Source organism: Cydia pomonella, chromosome 5, assembly GCF_033807575.1.
Source record: "Cydia pomonella isolate Wapato2018A chromosome 5, ilCydPomo1, whole genome shotgun sequence".
NCBI lineage: Eukaryota > Metazoa > Arthropoda > Insecta > Lepidoptera > Tortricidae > Cydia > Cydia pomonella.
This window is the reverse complement of record NC_084707.1, coordinates 11,553,448-11,574,525: the sequence shown is the minus strand read 5'-3', so window position 1 is coordinate 11,574,525 and position 21,078 is coordinate 11,553,448. Positions and strand designations below refer to the sequence as shown.

Here is a 21,078-nt window from a genome sequence, read left to right as displayed (position 1 = left end):
GGCATTGCGCGTATAACAGACAAGAGTTATATCAGTTATTTGTATTTATAACATACAATCAGTCTTTGCCATTTGATAATAATCGTGAAAATGGCAACGAAGAGATATTATGAATTTGTGCTCCAATGGAAAAAAAAAACTTATATGTGTATAACTTTAAGCTTTCCAAGTGGATACTTTTCATGCTTTCGCTGCAGTAGGGCGCAAACTTGCTATATGTGACATAAAATAATTATTAAGGCATATAAAGTTTTTCTACGTATCTTTGTCTCGTAGGGTAAAACGTCAAGAAAACTTTTAAAAAGGCATGCTCTCGCAATATCAGTGCTCTGTGAGTGTGATATCTGCGGCCGGTGCGTGTGTGCGTGTGTGGGTGGGCTGGGGGCTAGCGGGCGGTCGAGCGGTTGGGGCGGGGTGTATCGATTCCTTCGGGGGCGCGTGCGCCGAGCCGGGCGCGGGCGACGGCTCGGGGGCGAGCGAGCGCCGCCAGCCGCCAGCCGCCAGCCGCGCAGTCCGCAGCCGGCCACAGCCGAGCGACGCCGACCCGATCACGCCGGGCTTATACACTTTCCCCGCGTAACATTCACCGCGTCAACACTCGAACAACCTCAAACCGTCACACTAACTGGAATTGCCCTAGTGTAACACCGCCTGAAAACTGTTGAAACTTTATCATTCATCGTTTTACTAACTGATAAAAGCAGATTTTTGTAAAAGTGATAACTTTAGTTAATACGAAATATTTATAATTTAACAATTTTATTTAAAAAAATAATATTTGCGGTCTTAAGAGTTACGGACCCACGATAAACTTAAGTAATCATATCATAATTTGTGTAGTGTTATGATGCGTAATATTTGAGTGCTTCAATATTAATATCTCAAGTGTTCGTGCCAGTGACTGAAAAAATAAGACTGAGCGTTGCTCACAAGTTCACGGGTCGTTAATTCGGTGGAGAAGAGAAACCGAAAAAAAGAGGTCTTCGCGTCCGTTCATCGGAGTGATAAAATTTATGACAAACGGTAAGGAAGATAGAGATAAGGGTTCGGGTACGTTATCGCGGGAGCGGTGGCGGGCGGTGTTTCACCGCGTGTCGAAGGAGACTCGCGCTAATTATCGCAACTTGTGAGCGCCCTCAGCGCGCTGTTATCAGCTGACGAGTATATATATGCTACGTGCTGCGCGCGAGCTCAGCTGTGTTGCTACGGCGTGCGGGAGAAGAAGCCACATTTGACACTAGGTTTACCAGTATGCTATCTACGCCTTCTATGGAATATAAAAACTGACTTTGTAAGAGGGTTCTTATCGTAGCACGTATAATGTTATTTTGCCGAAACAAATAAATAACTCGTTGTGTAGGGCCCCATTTAGAGAGAGTCGACGGATATAAAAGGAAGCAGCTAATAAATTTCTTGATTCCGGTTTACGATGGCTTCGCGCATAAAATATTTAATATAAGAATAACTCACAAATATACCTATAGTAGACCTTTTCTCTGCGCCGTAATAAGCATAAAAATACTAGACGGCCGCTCGGTACACCGGGTTCAAATTCGCGTATAGATTTATGAGCGTGTCGTGTGTCTTGTGGAAATATACGCGTGCTCCCTGCGAGCTTCATGTGTAACGGGGGTTGTTGACTTGACGTAGATTTGCGACTCTCAGGTGATCTCTAAATCAACACGACATTTGTATTAACATTCTTATGTTATTATTAGTTAACTATGGAAATGTTGAGTCTTTTCTGGGAATAGCAAATACCGTCTTCATATTAGTAAATTAACGTCGGCTTTATAAAATAGCACAATTGTCTAAAATAAAATAAGGCCACTTTCTTCCACTTCACCCTTGTAATGTAAACAACTAAATAAAGAAATTACGAATGTCTTATTATGAAGCATACTGAGAAAACCGCGATTCAACTCGTATAATTTCTATTCAACATTTACCTTACAGTTGGGAAAGTTTGAACAATAGAAAGCAGCAGTCGTTAAGATAAAATAGGGTACCTCATAACTTTTTATAACTTTAAAAAATAAAGAAAAAAACTCTTGGGAGCATGGACTTTGCTTCAACCGTGTTCAGCATCAGTATAAAGATCTTATCTGCAGACGGAGCATGTCGACGGAATAAATCGCCCCGTGACGCGAGAAGTTCAATTTTGTGTGAAAATTACGAACATGTTTCTTACACCTCTGGTAAACGAGAATATGACGAGATAGCGGAGAGCTATTCCCGTCACGTCGGCGGCGACCACGGCGCAATTTAAAAAAATTCGCTCCTGACGTTGGTTGACCACCCCTGAATATGCCGTATTCAACCCTTTTGCATACAAAAATCATGACTAGAGGATTTGTGTTGAAACTAATTAGAGAGCGAAACCTCACAATATTAAAATTTGACTGAAGGAATTACTGAAATAATGTTTGCATAGGACTTTTGTAGCGTTGTAATACGACTAATTAGAACAGGATCGTACGAGTTCGACTACATTATACATTTTCAGTTCCGTAACGATTAATGATGCTCGTGTTACCTCTGACTCGTATTTGAGATCCTTTCAAGCACCAGTGATATGAGAGAAGGTGCAGCATTCGTTTATTGCTTGTCTTCAAATATACTTCACCATAAGAATGCGATCACTTTGCAAGCAAGATTGCAATTATTAAAGGTTTATCCTCCCTTGAATGTTGAAGGAAAATGTCATATTTTCATAACATGCACACAAACATCTTCCTCGCGTTGTCCCGGCATTTTGCCACGGCTTATGGGAGCCTGGGGTCCGCTTGGCAACTAATCCCAAGAATTGGCGTAGGCACTAGTTTTTACGAAAGCGACTGCCATCTGACCTTCCAACCCAGAGGGCAAACTAGGCCTTATTGGGATTAGTCCGGTTTTCTCACAATGTTTTCCTTCACCAAAAAGTGACTGGTAAATATCAAATGATATTTCGTACATAAGTTCCGAAAAACTCATTGGTATGTACGTCCGTATCTCCGAAACTTCTGGATCAAAAATTTGAAAAATCTACAGAAAATAGTTCTATACCTATCGATGTCAGGAAAACCTATTAGAAACTTAAAGTCAAGCTTGAGTCGGACTGCAGATAAAAATGCGGGTAGGCTGTTTTAGGGACAGAGCCGTAATGATTTACGTGAGACGTGACGTAGACAGCCCTAATGAAGGCCAAAGGCCGAGCTTCGCGTAGGGCCGAAGGCCCGAAGCGTCCCCTAGGGGCGTGCCCACAAAAAGACCGAGCCGAATGAAAGCCGAGCTGCGGGAGATGAGTGCTTAAATTCAAAACAATAGTACAAGCGTCTGAATGCGAAGGCGAGGCCCACGTAAGGACGAAGGCCCGGAGCATGGACTTATATCGTTACATAAACATCCCGCATAAGTGTCATTTTAGCTCCGAATCCGTCGATTCTAGCGCCACCTCTGTCAGCGGTACATGCAGTTCCGAGTAATGGCTTCTTTTCTGTAAGAATCGATATTAAAACTATGCATATTATAGTTGCAGAGATATAATCCACCACGCCATAATACTTTCCATTACATGATCCCGACCTTCGTTTCACGAAAGACGTTTCACTCTCGTTTCACGAAAAAAAAACATTGATAAAATTCTGTGATGTACGGAACCATTGGAATGCGAGTTCGACGACTCGCACTACGCCGGTTTTTATTTCTTGTCTATTCTTTTCACCATAGCCTAAGGCCGCCTGAAACTTCAGAGGTGTTACATGCGCGTTGCCGGTTCTTTAAAAACCTATACACTCCTTTTTTGAAGAACGCCACACTGTGGACACTTGGGGGAAACCTCTCATGGGAGCTCATTAAAGAGAGGAAATTCTTCTTAAACCGCACAGTGCGCGACCATTTAGATTCAATGGTGTGAAGATGAACACCCTGCCGACAGCGAGAGTGGCCGTTGGTATCGTGTCAAACAATTTTTCAGAGCACAGCCCATTGTACAAGCGGCAGAACACACACAAGCAGGCAAACTTTTTCCTTAGTTTTAAAGGTTAAATGTACATGCACAAGCACTAAATTTGGAGGGTCTAGGCAGTTTTATCACGCGTCGACTCCTTATATAATTTCGTTTTGAAATCATAATAGGCGTAATTTTATAGCACATAAGGATAATTTTTCTTTGACTGCTATTTATAATTTATGTACGTATATAGTAGTGTATAACTTAAAAAACATATATCTAAATTTGATTTGTTCTCAAAGTTTAATTTCCCCACAAGTGCATAAACTAAAAAGGCTTGATTTAACCATACGAAAATAAATATCGTGCACTCATTCGTAGTACTGTATACCCGGACATGCTACGGAGCGTGCTACGCCGTAGCGCGCCGTCTTAGCACTTTGTTCTCGTAGCGCGTACAAGAGTCAACACTACAAAACACGCTTCTCTAATGAAATAGCAGGAGCACGTGGTTCACCGCGGATTTTCTCGTATTCCTGAACGGCTCTAATCGCTGAAGCAGATAAAAAAACTTTCAGGAGTTGATTCAGGTGGATTACAAGTTTTAACTCCTAAGGCTTTACTCGTGTATTGCTTAAACTTCCCTAAAACTTTATCCAGCTTAAAAAGCTGCTTTTTATTCTATAATCAAACGCTTTTGTCAGTATTTTAAACTCGTTTGTGGGAATAATAAATCCGTTCTCTAAAGGTTTTGTTACTTTATTCAGTTCGTGAAGTGGGTCGTAAGAAGGTGTTAAAGAGTGAATTGGCAAAAGGAGCGGATGAATGGAATATGCGAGCAGGTGCGCGTGAGCTCGCTGGTCCAATCGCGTCCGCGGTGAATAATGAATGGGTCCGGGTGGGCGCGGGCACATCGCTCAGCGGTTCATCGCTGACGCGTCTCACTAACTCACACGCCCGATCATCGCCATTCCGTCGATACTCATTCATATTTAATGTTTATCCAACAAACAATGTGAACATTAATAATCAATCAGTCAAAACAACTACAACTGGCTGATAACGCTTTTGTATTTATATTGCCGAAATCATGTTTGAACTAATAGATGACGTTTTTGAAATGTTTATTTTGTACTTTTAATGTTTTGTGTTTTTGATGACGAGATAATATTGGTAAATAAGTTTTATTTGTACGTTAAAGGCGTTTACAGTATATTAAGATTATATTAAACAAAATAGTCTTTGAAAATACTTATAGATTGATAAAATCTATATTAAGTGCCCTAGATATTTTAATTAAACCCGGCGCCAACTGCGGCATGAAAAGTACGACTCTGCTCGATTCATATCTTAAAGTCTAGACTGTTAAATGTTAAAAAAGATATTCTCATTTCATTATCTTCTTCTGAAATCGCAAATATTAAAAAGGCATTGAAGAAGATATTGTTCTCGTTTATTTTGCATTTTGCTTGATCTAATATTGAAATGATAGATAGATAGATAGAATACTCTTTATTGGAACACCTCAGTAAAAAGATACAAGAAAAATAAACAATTGATTGATGACGGGCCATTAAGTGAAATCGATGTACCTGAACGAAAACAAGAATTTACAAATTGTTTCTCTACATAATTTATGGTTGAGGGACTCGATACATAGATATTTATTATTTAAAGAAATATATTTTGTAACTTACTCTACTCGTGTCTACAACTGTAACTCATATGACAAAGACATGTAATATGATTTTGTTGTTTGACATACTATATATGTATGCGGGAAGGTGTTTAAATAAAGTCTGTCAAGCCATTTTCGTCAGTAGAAAAAGCGGCCAAGTGCGAGTCGGACTCGCGCATGAAGGGTTCCGTACCATTTGAGACGTATTAAAAAAAAATCTACTTGCTAGATCTTGTTCAACATTTTACCACTTTGGACACACATTTCACCACTTTGGAAGTGTCTCTCGCGCAAACTATTCAGTTTAGAAAAAAATGATATTAGGAACCTAAATATCATTTTTGAAGACCTATCCATAGATACCCCACACGTATGGGTTTGATGAAAAAAATTTTTTAAAATTTTATGACGTATTAAAAAAAAAACTACTCACTAGATCTCGTTCAAACCAATTTTCGGTGGAAGTTTGCATGGTAAAGTATATCATATATTTTTTTTAGATTTATCGTTCTGTTATTTTAGAAGTTACAGGGGGGGGGGGGGGACACATTTTTTTCACTTTGGAAGTGTCTCTCGCGCAAACTATTCAGTTTAGAAAAAAATTATATTAGCAACCTAAATATCATTTTTGAAGACCTATCCATAGATACCCCACACGTATGCGTTTGATGAAAAAAATTTTTTTTTTAAATTTTATGACGTATTAAAAAAAAAAACTACCTACTAGATCTCGTTCAAGCCAATTTTCGGTGGAAGTTTGCATGACAATGTATATCATATATTTTTTTTAGTTTTTTCATTCTGTTATTTTAGGAGTTACGGGGGGGGGGGGGACGACACATTTGTCTCTCGCGCAAACTATTCATTTTAGAAAAAAATGATATTAGAAACCTCAATATCATTTTTGAAGACCTATCCATAGATACCCCACACGTATGGGTTTGATGAAAAAAGATTTTTTGAGTTTCAGTTCTAAGTATGGGGAACCCCCAAAATTTATTGTTTTTTTTTTCTATTTTTGTGTGAACATCTTAATGCGGTTCATAGAATACATCCACTTACTAAGTTTGAACAGTATAGCTCTTATAGTTATATATATATAGTTTGTGACTGTGAAAAGTGGCTGTGACAGAATCGGACAGACAGACGGACATGACGAATCTATAAGGGTTCCGTTTTTTTGCCATTTGGCTACGGAACTCTAAAAAGCGGCAAATATAAAAAAAATTTGGCGCGAAAGGTAATCGTCCCATACAGAGAGAAATTTGAATTTCGCGCCTTTTTCTACTGACAACGTTGTTTGACCGGCTATAGTTATTGAACATTTTGCACCGTAGCGTCGATACTTCTAATGGTGCTCCCACACTGGCAGTTATATAATGTTATGTAACATCGTCTGACGAGGACAATATATATGTTTGTTTTATTTTATTTTATTGGAGATACAACAGAAGCAAGTACAATAATAGTATAAGTGATAAGTTATACATTGCAATAGACGTGCACCTACTTCCTAAAAACGCTCTCACTAAGAACTATATATAATATAGGTAAGGTAATGCTACAGTAAACTATGCTAAACTTGACGCGCTCTAGCGACTAGATGGCAATGATACAAATTGTACGAAGATACTAAGTTGTCTCAGCTAGTATTTCAAGGATTTGTTTTTTGAAACTTACTCTAATTGTATTGAAAATGTCTGCGGCCGTGAACATTTTATTGTATGAATTGCAAAGACGGCGCAAAGGTGCGCGTATCCCAGCGTTAGTTGAGCATGTCGGGACGGCGAACAAGGCATTAGAACGGGCAGTGCTGCGTGAGGGGACCCTAAAGCGTATGTTGTCAAGCAGCTCCGGGCAGTCGTACTTATCACGGCAAATGTTGTGGAGAACCAACATATCAGAACACGTGCGCCTTGACTCCAGGGAGGGTAACTTATAATGTTTCAATAATTTACAGTAGGACATACGTTTGCCAGTTAGGCGCCTATGTGTAGCCCGCAAAAACTTTTTTTGGACCATTTCAATTGCTTATATGTGTGTTATACATATTTATGTTGTCCCTGACACACAATGTTATATAATTATATATATAACGTTATGTAACTGCCAGTGTAGGAACACCATTAGACGATTATGGCGAATACTAATGATGTCTGGGCGGACAAAATTGCGAGCAGCATCTAGCTAGTATATTGAACATAAGTACTTATACTGTTCATATGTTCATTCAATTATCAGAGGGTTCTTATTTATTTTGCACTTAGGTGTATACCGTTAGCTCGGAAGGACGAGGTGAAAGGGTAGCGAAGCGCTGCGAATTGCGAGGATGCTAAAAACAAATATTATAAGTAATGTCCATTTTCGTAATTGCCGCACAATCTAGTACGTATTCGGAATTACACTTCAAAGAAAAGTTTATTATAGTGACCAGAGTTTTAGACTATTATGATTCTTATATTTGAAACGTTACAGCAATCAATATATGTATTTATAGTAACTTTCTTCACATATTCATACGAGTTAGAGTTAGACCAAGATAAGTCTGCAGTGATTTTGATATCCCAGACTGTACAAGTGTTATTTTAAACGTCAAACTTCTATGAAATGATGATGTATAAATAACACTCGCACAGTCTGTGATATCAAAATCGTTGCACAGTTATCTTGGTGTAACTCCGTAATGTAGGTACCTACTCATAAACATCATAGACTGTTGTTTTTCCCAAATGTAGTTTATCTCAGAAAATGTGAGGAGAAACGTATTTTATTCCGAAATCTGTTGCAGTAATTAAAATGTAAGATGGAGATAATTAATGAATACGCTTGCTCACCATACTTTTATCTTCACGTAGTAATTTTCAACCTATTTTTCTCTTAATTATATGAGGATGTTGTAGGATGCTTGAAAGAAATTGCTTTTTATCCACAACGGGGCGGAGATGTTATTTGGGTGTTGGGTGACATGTGTTTAGTTGTGTGTGCACAAACTAATGTTCTCATGTGTACCTTCAAATTAGGTTGACTGATTATTATTTTTTTATTATAATTTCTTCTGAGTTTTGGATAGCTTGCTATTGGAGTTTTAGTTAAATAACAAAATCAAAATTATCTTTGTTGTACCCATTATAAAGAATCATAAATACCCTACCCTACCTACCCTGCCTACGAAGCTGATGGTCCCGGGTTCAAATCCTGGTAAGGGCATGTATTTGTGTGATGAGCATGGATATTTGTTCCTGAGTCATGGGTGTTTTCTATGTATTTAAGTATTTATATATTATATATATCGTTGTCTAAGTACCCTCAACACAAGCCTTATTGAGCTTACTGTTGGACTTAGTCAATTTGTGTAATAATGTCCTATAATATTTATTTATTATTTTTTATTATAAATCAACATTTATTAATCTGTTGGTGTGAGTAATACCAATATCAATGCTAAATTACGATGTGCTAGCACTATGAAGCTAAGCCGCCAATGGATGGTTAGTGAGGCCGACAACTATGTCAAAACTACATATGAGGATTCCTTATTCACCATATAACCTTAGAAATAGATTGCTCAAATCATGAATTAAAAGCATTGCCATATCCGTTTCTGGTGAGTAAATGTTAAACGTACAATGTAGGTGGTATGTACAAAATTTGGATAACAGAGTAACACTGTTAACAGAGTGTAATTATCTCATAGTAAAATGATGATATGGCACAACATTTTTGGAAAATATATTTAAGCCTATTAGTATCAATTATAATGTACTGTCAAGCACTCTCAATTCTCAATTATATTTTTGTTTGTTTATAAATTATTAAAAAACGATTTTTCTTAAAAACTGGTACGGCACAAACTTATTCTCAGCCGACGATATGTCACAAATTGCATCATAAATAGTCTATCCGTGTACAACTACTTACATGTAAAAACAGATGACATGATAGGCAGGGTCCGGTCCGGAACCGACGGGTAACAAATTGTAGCGGCGGGGCAGGTGCGTGCCGGCCGCACTGTCACTCACCTTGAGAAATGCACCCTTCAAGATCCCTCTCAACCTAAATAATTACTCCTACGTCAGCACCGGACCTACACTCGCACACTAACTTAACATATATATTTGTTTGCGTAGAGATTTAACCGAGGCCGCATTCGGTCTTCAAAACCAAACTTTATTCGATATTGATTTGAAATTATGAAACTTTTTCACTTGAATTGAATATATTAGTGCAAGCGAAAAGAACTAAAAATAATATAATTTTAAAGTCAAATTTAAACGAATTTCTAAAGATTGAGATATAATGCGTTTTTTGCATATCGTAACTATTTTATAACAATGTATATATTTTTGTAATGCTAGTTAGAGTTACAAATCGAGTAAAATTATCTTTTGTAATGATAAATATAATAATTATTGCTCAACTAGTTAGTTCTGTAGCGGGTCTAGAAAGTAGCTTAAGTTGTAGACTAAATCTGGTTTAGATATCTTAATTTAATCAATAGCATGTACAGTCGTACAAGACCACGCCTCAGTTAAATGGTATAGCGCAGACTTAATTATTCAAATTGATAAAGACTGCTTTCGTTTGTCTATATATCGTCCGGTCCCGTAAGCATTGCGAGATTTTAACCACGCATTTCTGAGGCCATAAGAAGGAAACAATGCTATATGAGATTAGGTCAATTTCACAAAAAAAAAAATTAAAAATGTTGTATGTATTTTTACATAGAATGTAAACGTTATTTGTAAAACTGCAGCTCAAAAAGAATTTGAACTTTTTTTTGTAAAACCTATTTTATGACATAAGGATACAACAATAAGGATATTTGGACTAGGTCCCATAGTGGCAACATCGTCATCAAAAACGCAATAAAAAGTTGTTTTTTTGTAAGTGCCTTTAACTCTGAAATTAAGCAAATTCCAAAAAAGTATATAGGACATTTTAGTTTTTAAATATGATCCGGAATTTACTGTTAAATTATATTACTTTTATTTTTTCATATAAAATAGTTCAGCGAGCAATATATCACTACTTTGTTTTGACTCAAAACGTCGCATTTAATAACGCGATGTCACATCAGTGAGCATGATGTACGAGTAGGTCATTCGAAAAAAATCTAGTCTCTCTAGTCTAAATTAAGTTTTCGGTTAGTATAAAAAATACACAATGTATGTATAATACGCGAATTGCACAATAGACACGTTATCATATTATTTATTATTCTACTTTTATTTAAAGGGCGATAATGTAAACGCTTAATTTACGTAAGCAAAATAGCAAACTGATTTGTTTTCTTTCAGACGGGATTATGAATAAAAATCTTATTCCTGAAATACGGGGCACAGTTTTGTATTGAATAAAATATAAGTAATTTCTTGTATGTATAAAAAAGTTTGTACACCTCCTCCTCCCTGAATATTATATTGCGATTCATTCCAGTCACGCGTGTCTGTGCTGTTTATTCACATTCGCTTTGGCGAGGAAAATAATGGGGAAACTCCTTCCATATACCCGGCTACCACCGACCCATCGTTTTTAAGTAACTTTTAAGTTATATTAGGGTAAGTACATTCTAAGAAATCGGTTAACGTAAAATTCTCAGCCAGTGTAAACCAGCAGCTTCCAAAGTATAGTGGAAGTATTCGTTGTTAACGGGTAAGTCTCGGTAGCTCATTTGGCAGAGCGGTGGGCTGATATCCCAGAGTCGCGAGGTCATGTCTCGTCCGTGACAGTGAGTTTTTCCTCTTTTCCATTATTTCTAAGCATGGTGGTCTTGTTTGCAGACGATTCAACTTAATACTAAATTAATTCAGTGTATAAACCAAGGTCGATCTTCAATACCCACCTCAATTCTATATTGATTTGACATCAGTGTTCACTCTGGAAAGAACTACAATGACTTTAAACCAAGCTAAATCAAATTATTTGTCAGCCGAACATGTTAAGTTAGGATAAAGTGTTTCAGTTTGGACCTGGCGGCTGACATTCGCTTGGAGGCTAATTCGATTTGATTTGATGTTAACTCGTGACTTATGTCAGTATGTGTTACGAAGAGTAAATTACTTACATTTCCGGGCGTGTAATAACACAAACGGTATTGTATGGTTATATGATTTTTTAGACTTCGTTATTCTTATTTTCATGGGTTTACTCCTTCTCATTAATATTTGTACGAAAAAATGCCAGAATCGTAATAGTAGATTGTTAACCAATGGATGAAATGGTGCCTTTCACCCGAGTTAAGCACTCCACTTTTTATTTCGAAAACGAGCAATGTAAAATACATGTGCATTAAACAAGTAAGCTAAGTATAAACTTCAGTAGTATTTCTTGAGGGTACTTATAAATAACAATTTAGGTAATATTATCATTATTTATGGAAAGAAGAGTTCATAAGTAAACGGAATGGACATTGTACAACAAATCGTAAAAAAAAAAGAAAAAAAAACGTACTTGGAAGTACAGTGCTCTAGAGCAGAAACAAGTCATTTTTTGTACACTTTTTGAACAATAACGACCCACTTCAGAGCATGAGAAATTAAAAATATGTTTACTTTCTGAACATCACTTTAGTGAAAAACGTATTGTTTTTAATTAGAGATGGGCCGAATTTGAAGTCTGCCGAATATTTGGGATCGCAAAACTTCACGTTTTTTTGCGTATAAAACCACATATAAGATAATGACTTGAATTGTGACAACCCTAAATAGCCGAAAGGGATAGTGCCATACATAAGAAAACGACAACATGATTCGTCCCTGAATCGCTGTCAAACTCCGGTTTTGTAGGAAGTGTCATTTCTGTACAATAGTACTATTATTTATTTTGTGGCTAAGATAAATCGGTTCCTAGGCAATTCCCTAGAAACAAACAGGCCAAAAGGCAAGGGACTCGCAAACACATTTTCAAATCTTTCGGCATATTCGGCACTTCAACCGAATAATTCAGCCGAATACGAACATTGAAAAAGTTGTCGAAAAAAAATTACCGAATATTTGGCACATCTCTATTTTTAATTTAAATATGCAGACCTAACCAAAATATGGCCATCTTAGTTAAAAAAAACAAAGTGGAATTGCTTACGTCTTAGTTAATGAAACAATTTAACATGGCGAGACGTACAGGCCAATTCCAATTTGCACCTGACATCAAACCGATATTAGAACAATATAGAAATCATATCAGTTAGCTGTCATTCGCGCCTTTATTTCATTTAGACTTGTCCGCACATGTATTACGGCGAGCGAGACGCCCGCGTGAATGACAGTTCATTGGTCATTTTAGTGAATCCTAAATTTATTATGAAATGGAACAAAAGTAACATTTTACATTTTCTGTATACTTTGTGATCTTATTGCCAATAGTATGTATAAGTATAGTACTTCAGTATGGTATTTCAGCTAAAAATATTTAAAAAAATTACTTCGCCGAACGGAGCTTCTCTGATATGTATTATACTGGGTATTCTACGATTTTTAAAGTTAACTGGGGACGAATTAATGAATTATTGATATTCATATGAAACTTTAGCTTTTACTGCATTAAGTTTCTGACGTCTGACATACATAAATAGCATTTAAATTCGTTTCAGATGTAGGCAAACACCTAAGTATTCTAGTTGTTTTGGGGCATATTCAATTATACAGATTTGTGGCCGCTTTCGAGTTTGTTGCCGGATTCACCAGAAAGGGTCAGATCTAAATGCTCTGAATATGTTTAATATTCATTACACTTATGACAGCTGAAAGGACTTTGATACAATGGGCATTAAACTATTTTTCTCCTAGGAGACAATTCAAACTTACATTATGACGTGAACATTATATCTAAATGATGTCATTATGTCATCATTCGCCCGTGCAGACGCTTAGACTAATACATGTAAAAAAACCGAGCAAGTGCGAGTCGGACTCGCGCACGAAGGGTTCCGTACCATTATTTATAAAAACGGTAAAAAAAATATGTTTGTTGTATGGGAGCCCCCTTAAATATTTATTTTATTCTGTTTTTAGTATTTGTTGTTACAGCGGCAACAGAAATACATCATCTGTGAAAATTTCAACTGTCTAGCTATCACGGTTCATGAGATACAGCCTGGTGACAGACGGACGGACGGACGGACAGCGAAGTCTCAGTAATAGGGTCCCGTTTGACCCTTTGGGTACGGGACCCTAAAATCAAGTACGAGCGAAATACCGGGCGAATTGATATCGGAATGCAAGTACGAATTGGCCTCTAGGTTTGCCTTTTACTTGATATTTAACTCACTCCCATTACCCATTACGGACGAAGGTACCTATTATGCCTATACAACGGTTGTAACGTTGAACATTAATACTAAAACTGTTACATAATGAAAGGCATTGAAATACGAGTGTGGGCTAAAATGATCACACGTGTGTTTTAATGCTTAATTATGTACAGTTACATACACCATTTTATTTACACCCATATTATAAGCTCTCTATGGTGTATTCACTAACCGCATGTTACGGCCGGCATTGGGGCATCGTTGCTCTCTCGCGGAACTCGTGGATATCATGAGATGGTGTCTCTGAAATATCTTTCGGCCCGATTCGAAGAATGATTAAGACACGCTTAAGATCTTGGAAATACCAATAAGATCTATCTAAGATATTTCTAATGTCAAAGTGACATTGCTTGCCCGAATCCAGCTGCTTCTGTTAATTGTACGAGATACAAATGATATCTAAATGAGGCCAAAGGTTGGAGGGTAGATTTAGCTATCTAATTTTTTTGAGTTAGATATAGTTAAATTAGTTTATTTTATAAGTAGTATTTTTTGTATGCTAAATTTAGTTTGGATGTACATAATTTAATAATAAAGCTTGACCATTTCATTGCAATTAAATTTTTCATACTAAACTGAACTATCACCCCTATACATGAGAATAACAGCGCCCTCTTGACAATGATCATATATTTCTGGTCGCGCTTTAAATGTTGTTATACAAATCAAATTGCTTCTTTTTCAGAGATATTCTAAATTTGAACGTCATAAGAAAATCGCATAACGCTGCACGCTGTCCATAACAACCTACTGTACTTGCATTAGCACCGGAGGAACGCAAGTGTATATAAAGCCCCATTTAGACGTTTTTCGTTACATTGCGGTATTTGGTCTATGGACTGAATTCATGTATCGAATATAGCATGCAAGTTTGAACAGTCTAAATGAGGCTCCATGCAAACCCTGTGTCGACGAGACGCATGGATTATTATGGCACGGGCGGCAGCGGGTCAGCTAATTGACTCTTGAACTTTACACTCACAGCCTCTTTAGCTTCGCACAGTAAACCGGACAGTCCGACTGACAGCCTAATAGAAAAGTTTCTCTACCTACTTACGCTTTTTTAGTTTCTTTAGTTATTTACTACCACGACCTTTAGTGATGAATTATTTAACAGTATAGTAAAGCCAAAGTTAGGGTCCTCGCATAGCTATAACTTTAACGACCTTGTGCAAAAAGAGATCTTTGAAGAATTGCACAGGTTATGATCAGATTTACATTTGAGAAGCGATACGCAAGTTTGTCACTGACATGGTATGATCAAAAGTGGTAATGATACCAGTGGTCAAGTTCTATTGTTCAAAATAATTTAGATGTGACTTTGACTCCCACCGCCATCTTGGTTGGGGTGGCCCCGTTTTCACATACTTATGATTCTTTAATTTGTTTCTAATTACATTGGTCTCACTTTCTACGTCTGACCGGTTTAAGCTAGGGCCCTAGATGCCGTTATTTTATATTTTTATAACATTACTGCTTTATATATTATTGTCCGCGCAAAAATATTTGATATGTTCTCACTTTGATGTTGGCGAAATGATCGACAGTTTCTATGGGGGCATTTTACAGAAACTTTGTCGTGTGTCCAAAGAGTTTCTTTAAATTTGATTTCAGTTTTTGCATTAATTAATAACTAATAAGCCTATATTTCATTTTGAGCTCTTAAAAGAGCTAAGAGACATATTGCCATATCATTTATTTGCAACATTGAAAACGGTAATTCACGGAGTGGTTGTTACACGTTTTACAGGGCAGAAACAGGCTGGAAGCGTCCGCATGCCACATTACTCTAGCGCGAGGTACTCGACATAATTAGTGCTTACCATGCCTACAGTGAGATATGACGACAACCGCGGTATGCGGCCAGTTTGAATCAATTATAGCACTTGAATACAGCAATTCGCAAAATACAGCAATTTGCCGCTCTCGTCAAATCATATCAGATATGTATGAAAGCAGACAGCACATTAAGTTCGTGTTCGCACTCTCACTTAGCATAAGCGTGAGCGAGGGGGATGTGCGTGCTGGGTACCGCGGATATCATGTTTTTGAACCTTTAATTTGTTGTAAGTTTTAACACAAAAAAGCAATCGAAAAGTTCCCTTAAATATTTCCTTCTCGGTCGGCGTTTGTGAATGTGCGATTGTCACTTGGCTAGGGGCACGGGGGCGTCTGTGTTTTATAGAGTGTATATATACTCGTATGACTTTCGATATATATTTAGACCCAAGTCATTGTATATTGTCGTGTGAGTAACCCTGATTGTTATTCATTACAGTTTAAATACGTTCTCAAGTTTGTCGAGAAGTCTGTGTAAGGAGAGGAATTGGTAATTATGGGTTGATTTGTTATGAGAGTCGTTAGAGGCGCGAATTTCGTCGGAACACATTTTGAACAAAGTTTGTTTGTTAGATGGAAGTCTATGTGCGGGCCGCGCCTAATTATAAAGCCTGTGTGAGTGTTGCCGGCCGGAGCTGGTCCATTCGTTATTAGGACGTTCTCGCTGAAGGAAGTTTTAATGAAAGTGCTGCTGATGGAGATTTAGTGATCCCTACACGCGACACGTGTAAGAGCTTAAAATGAAGTGAACGGTAATGTACTTTAATATTGTATCGAATACTATTATCGTTACAATTTGCGATACCATGTTATATATATAAATAAATTAAGAATCAAAAATATATTCCTATTCTAAATATTTCACATATTCTCAAAAACCTTTCGTCTTTAATTCTCGGAACCATGAATCTTTAAGTATCAATTAGAAAAATGACGAAAATTCTACCTTACACATCAGGAGGCGTTGAAAAACGTGTCAGTTACAAAATAATTGGCTGTTCACAGGTTTATTAGGCACGTCACTTATATTGCCCGCGAGCGGTCTCCGCGGCCCCCACAACACATCACCTGTTTATGACCCCATAAAGTAAAAATTTCGTTCTTGGCTTGTCTGTATATATTTTATGGGTCATTCTTGTTGATCGACACCATGAGTTTTACCTTCCCCGTTTTAAAATGATGAAGGCGGAAGCTTATGCCTGTTTATAAAGATTTGCCATCAAGTTCATGTTTACAGGGATTTAATACTATTTGTGACGTACTCAAGCCTAAGGTACCACATTGTCGCTTACCATGAGGACGAAATTTACTCGTATCTTTATACCCTGAAATAAGATTGTAAGCGACAATGTGGTACCTTTTTCTTTAGAATGTCACATTGAAATATATTTTCACCACACCAGCTCGCAAAGGCTCTCTTTGTACTTCAAAACCTGATAAGAAAGCATTTTATCCACATGTGTGGCAAAGTAATCTGATGCAAATTTTGAGTTGTTTTCTCATGTTGGCTGATAGAATTGAATTTTGAGCGATGCTTTAGAATGATAAATATTTAATGACGTTCATTTGAATTTGATTTCTAATGTTTCAGAGCTAGTATTTTCCTCACGTTGACGTGGGAACATTTGGAAACTTTCACTTGCTCGGATATCAATATTAGTTCGAGGGGTTAAACAACACCTTTGCCCTCTTGTAAAACAACTATTTATGTACTTGTACATGTGACTTGAGGTATATTTTATACTTATCTTATTGGTTACGAAAAAGCATTCTACTAATATGTTGGTTTTCACCTTCAAAGATGTTGGAAGTATATTGATTTAAACCAACACGATTTTCATTCATAATTTTAAAACTAATACGGGACTTAATCGCGTAAACTTACGTTTATTATATGGCCTGACGTTTCGAACGTGACGTTACGTTCGTGGTCACAGGCAGACCACGTGTGTGTTTGTGTGTGTGGTTTATAAAATGTGGTGAAAATCCCCTACCCACTAAGAAAATGTTCATAGGAATACATCATCTATAACATCTTCCCAGCTGAAGCGTGTGAACAGATCAAGTTGTAGACTCAATTAATATTTAAAACTGAGTAAACAGGTTCCTTAGAACATGTAGGAGAGGAGATTCTATAGAAAGGTCATAACTCTTTTCTAAGCACTAACTTATAAGTAATTACTATAAAGTAAGGAACACATAATCCCTTGAATTTCTTTGTATTGTGGGATTAATTATTACTGCAACTCAATCCTCTATCGTCGGGATAAGGACGGCTTCAATCCTATTTTCGTTCTAGCAAAGAAAGTGGAAATCCATTAGGATATTCCTAGTTGGACCTTATATTGGGTCATCTTTTAATACTACACATAAGTAATGAGTACAATTCCATCAAATGGCAAGTCCTTGGACTCAATTACCCAAGCAATAAAATAGATAGATAGGCCTTAGCCATGATAAAATTATTCAAGATCCCCATTAATAAATTCAGAATGCATGTAATGATACCACGTTCCAAGTATAGCGGACCATCACCTAACCTCGTGTTTCACTTAGTTCGGGCTTTGAATCACCCGATACTTCAACTCTTAGTTTATGATAATAAAATGGAACTATTAACTCCAAACTTGCCATTATCAGTAAATAGCACGTACAACAATCTACCTTGATAGATTTTATTCATTATTTTGAACAAAGGCTTTCAGTGATAGACGAAATCCTACCATAATTAAATGGCCTAAGCATCAAGAGATTATCAGAAATTTATAACTAACTAATATGACAAACAGTTTTAAGCGTCTTAATAATAATAGACAAATATTACCTTGTATAATAAATTAAATTTCCTTGAATACCAACATAATGAGACTTTAATTATCATTAATGACCTTTACTAAAAAAGAGTTTCCTCGCTTAGGTTACTATGTTTTAACTAATACTTTTATCTGTATGTGAGCTATAATAAACTAGATGGACTATTTTTGAAGACTTAGCTAAAAATCTGTGAATATATGAAATGTCAGACTTTAACTCACAGAATAAATATATTAAATATTTGATTACAAGTATAGCAGAATAAAGGTAAGTTTTAAAAGATCACAAAGATAAATGATTGTTGAGCAAGTAGCCCAAAAGTTTAATGGTGAAGTTATGTAATTAAGGAAAATGTAGAATGGTACAATGCTACCATTATGTATGAGACTAATCCCATAAATATCAAAAGTCATGATATCTCAACAAATCACTTATTAATTATCATCGTCACTACACGGGCGACATGGCGCTACTGAGTGCGTCCGTCGGGGGGCTTCGAGAACTCATAACTCTCTGTGAACAATTTGCCACTAGTCATGGCCTAAAATATAACGTCAAAAAAAGTGAGATTATGGTTTTCAAAGCGGGGTCCAACTGTCCGACTAACATTCCTCCCGTGTGTCTCAATGGAGCACCTTTGAAGCGCGTCCGTGAGTTTAAATCCTTGGGTCACGTACTGACCGACGATCTGGTTGACGACTCTGACAATGAAAAGGAACGGAGAGCGTTGTCAGTTCGTGCCAATATGATAGCCCGCAGGTTTGCCAGCTGCTCGTATAACGTAAAAGTCACACTGTTCCGTGCATATTGCACAACTTTCTACACCTGCAGCCTGTGGGTTAAGTATACACAAAGGGCATACAACGCTCTCCGTGTTCAATACAACGACGCCTTTAGGGCGCTGCTGAGGTTACCGCGGTTTTGCAGCGCCTCAGATATTTTCGCAGAGGCGCGCCTGGATTGCTTTTACGCTACCATGCGCAAGAGGGCTTCGTCAGCAGTCCGCCGCATGCGGGCCAGCGGTAGCGTCCTACTAGCGGTCGTCGCAGATCGACTTGACTCCCAATTTGTGAGGCACTGGTTGTCATTGCATTGCATGTAACTTATTTTTTACCTGAATATTACATTATTCATTAATTTAAAATTATATATTAATTGTATTTTATTATTTCTACTTCCTATTATTTATTCTTTTACATTTGACATGTTTCCTGTAAGTTAGTTAATATCTTAGTAATATGTTCATTTTAAGTTTATATTTTAATTTTAATAATTATGTTTCAAAGCTTTCATGAGCCATGTTGCTTGTAAATAAATGCAATAATGATAATAAATAATAATAATACCGAATTTAACTGTATTGCACTGAAATTAATTAATCAAAGACTTCTTCCTGAAAATTTACACACACACACACACACACACACACACACACACACACACACACACATAAATATGGGTTAAATATTTTGAAATTTCAATACCTGTAAATTAACACAAGAAAAATACACTGGTAAGAGTAAATTCACTTACCGATACGGGAGCTCTTCTAACTTGATCTATATCAAATTCTATGTCAATCTGACTGAATTTTTTTTACACTCCTGAAATCACAGGTAGACTCCAGGGCTTCGTTGGCATATTTAGATTTCAACCCCGAGTCTAACAGTGCTATTAAATCTATATGATTAGGACACACATGCATTTATAACGAGGAATTAATGGAATGGATGGAATGGGGGGGAGGGGTTTAGGGTCGGCAACGCGCATGTAACTCCCCATGTAAGTTGCAGGCGTACATAGCCTACGGAGAATGCTTACCATCAGGCGAGTCGTAAGCAGCGTAAGCTTGTTTGCCACCGTCGTAGTATAAAAAAACATCGAATTAATAAATTAGATCTAATTACTTGTTAGAATAAATTAATTATCAATTAAATTGCAATTAAGTTACTATTAGTATAAATTAAAATCTAGGTCAAATAGACTAACTAAAAGTTCACAAAATTAGTTTAATAAGTTACTCGTTTATGGTAGGAAAAAAATTGAAATTAATTTGCTCACCACCCCGCCGATCTGGATACCTGGATCTTTGCAGCTTCCTAGTGCTCCCAGATGTCCTGTACTGCCCTCGCAATCTAGATGAATTCTCGACCTAGATCTAGGGCTAGGCTCAATATTCCGCACGAACAGAGTTTCCCCTTACACGTAAGTATTTCCGAAATTGACTGTCGATTTTTAAAAAAAACCTCGTCTATTTATAGCTAATTTTCTTTTCCAATTATTTTTTCCCAGGTTAATGTAAACTATCCCTTATTCCTATGGGACTACGGCTCATTCCCTTAACCTTGGTTATTTTTACTGGCTTCTAAAGTTTATCGACCTTGCCCAATGCCAAAATTTCACAACTTTCGCAAGTGTTTCTAGATACCGATTTTAAATTATCCGACAAAATTCCTGTTCCGTTAATATATTTCCTGACACTTCTTTCGTTGTTGACGACAGAGG

The 21,078-nt window shown here is 37.0% G+C and overlaps 2 protein-coding genes across 2 annotated transcripts in view; both read left to right on the top strand.

The window, feature by feature from the left end:
• The first annotated feature begins 371 nt into the window (after positions 1–371).
• Positions 372–21,078, top strand: part of LOC133518261 (neuroligin-1-like) — an 86,171-nt gene continuing 65,464 nt past the window's right edge. The window contains exon 1 of the mRNA XM_061851897.1: positions 372–1,023. The gene's annotated coding sequence lies outside the window, so the exon portion shown is untranslated. The remainder of the gene's footprint in view (positions 1,024–21,078) is intronic.
• On the top strand, positions 19,037–19,675 carry LOC133518223 (uncharacterized). The gene has a single exon (XM_061851854.1). The coding sequence runs from the start codon at positions 19,037–19,039 to the stop codon at positions 19,673–19,675; it is 639 nt and encodes a 212-aa protein (XP_061707838.1).

Coding starts and splice junctions, on each gene's coding strand:
- LOC133518223 (XM_061851854.1), top strand. CDS start 19,037: ATGGCGCTACTGAGTGCGTCCGTCGGGGGGCTTCGAGAACTCATAACT.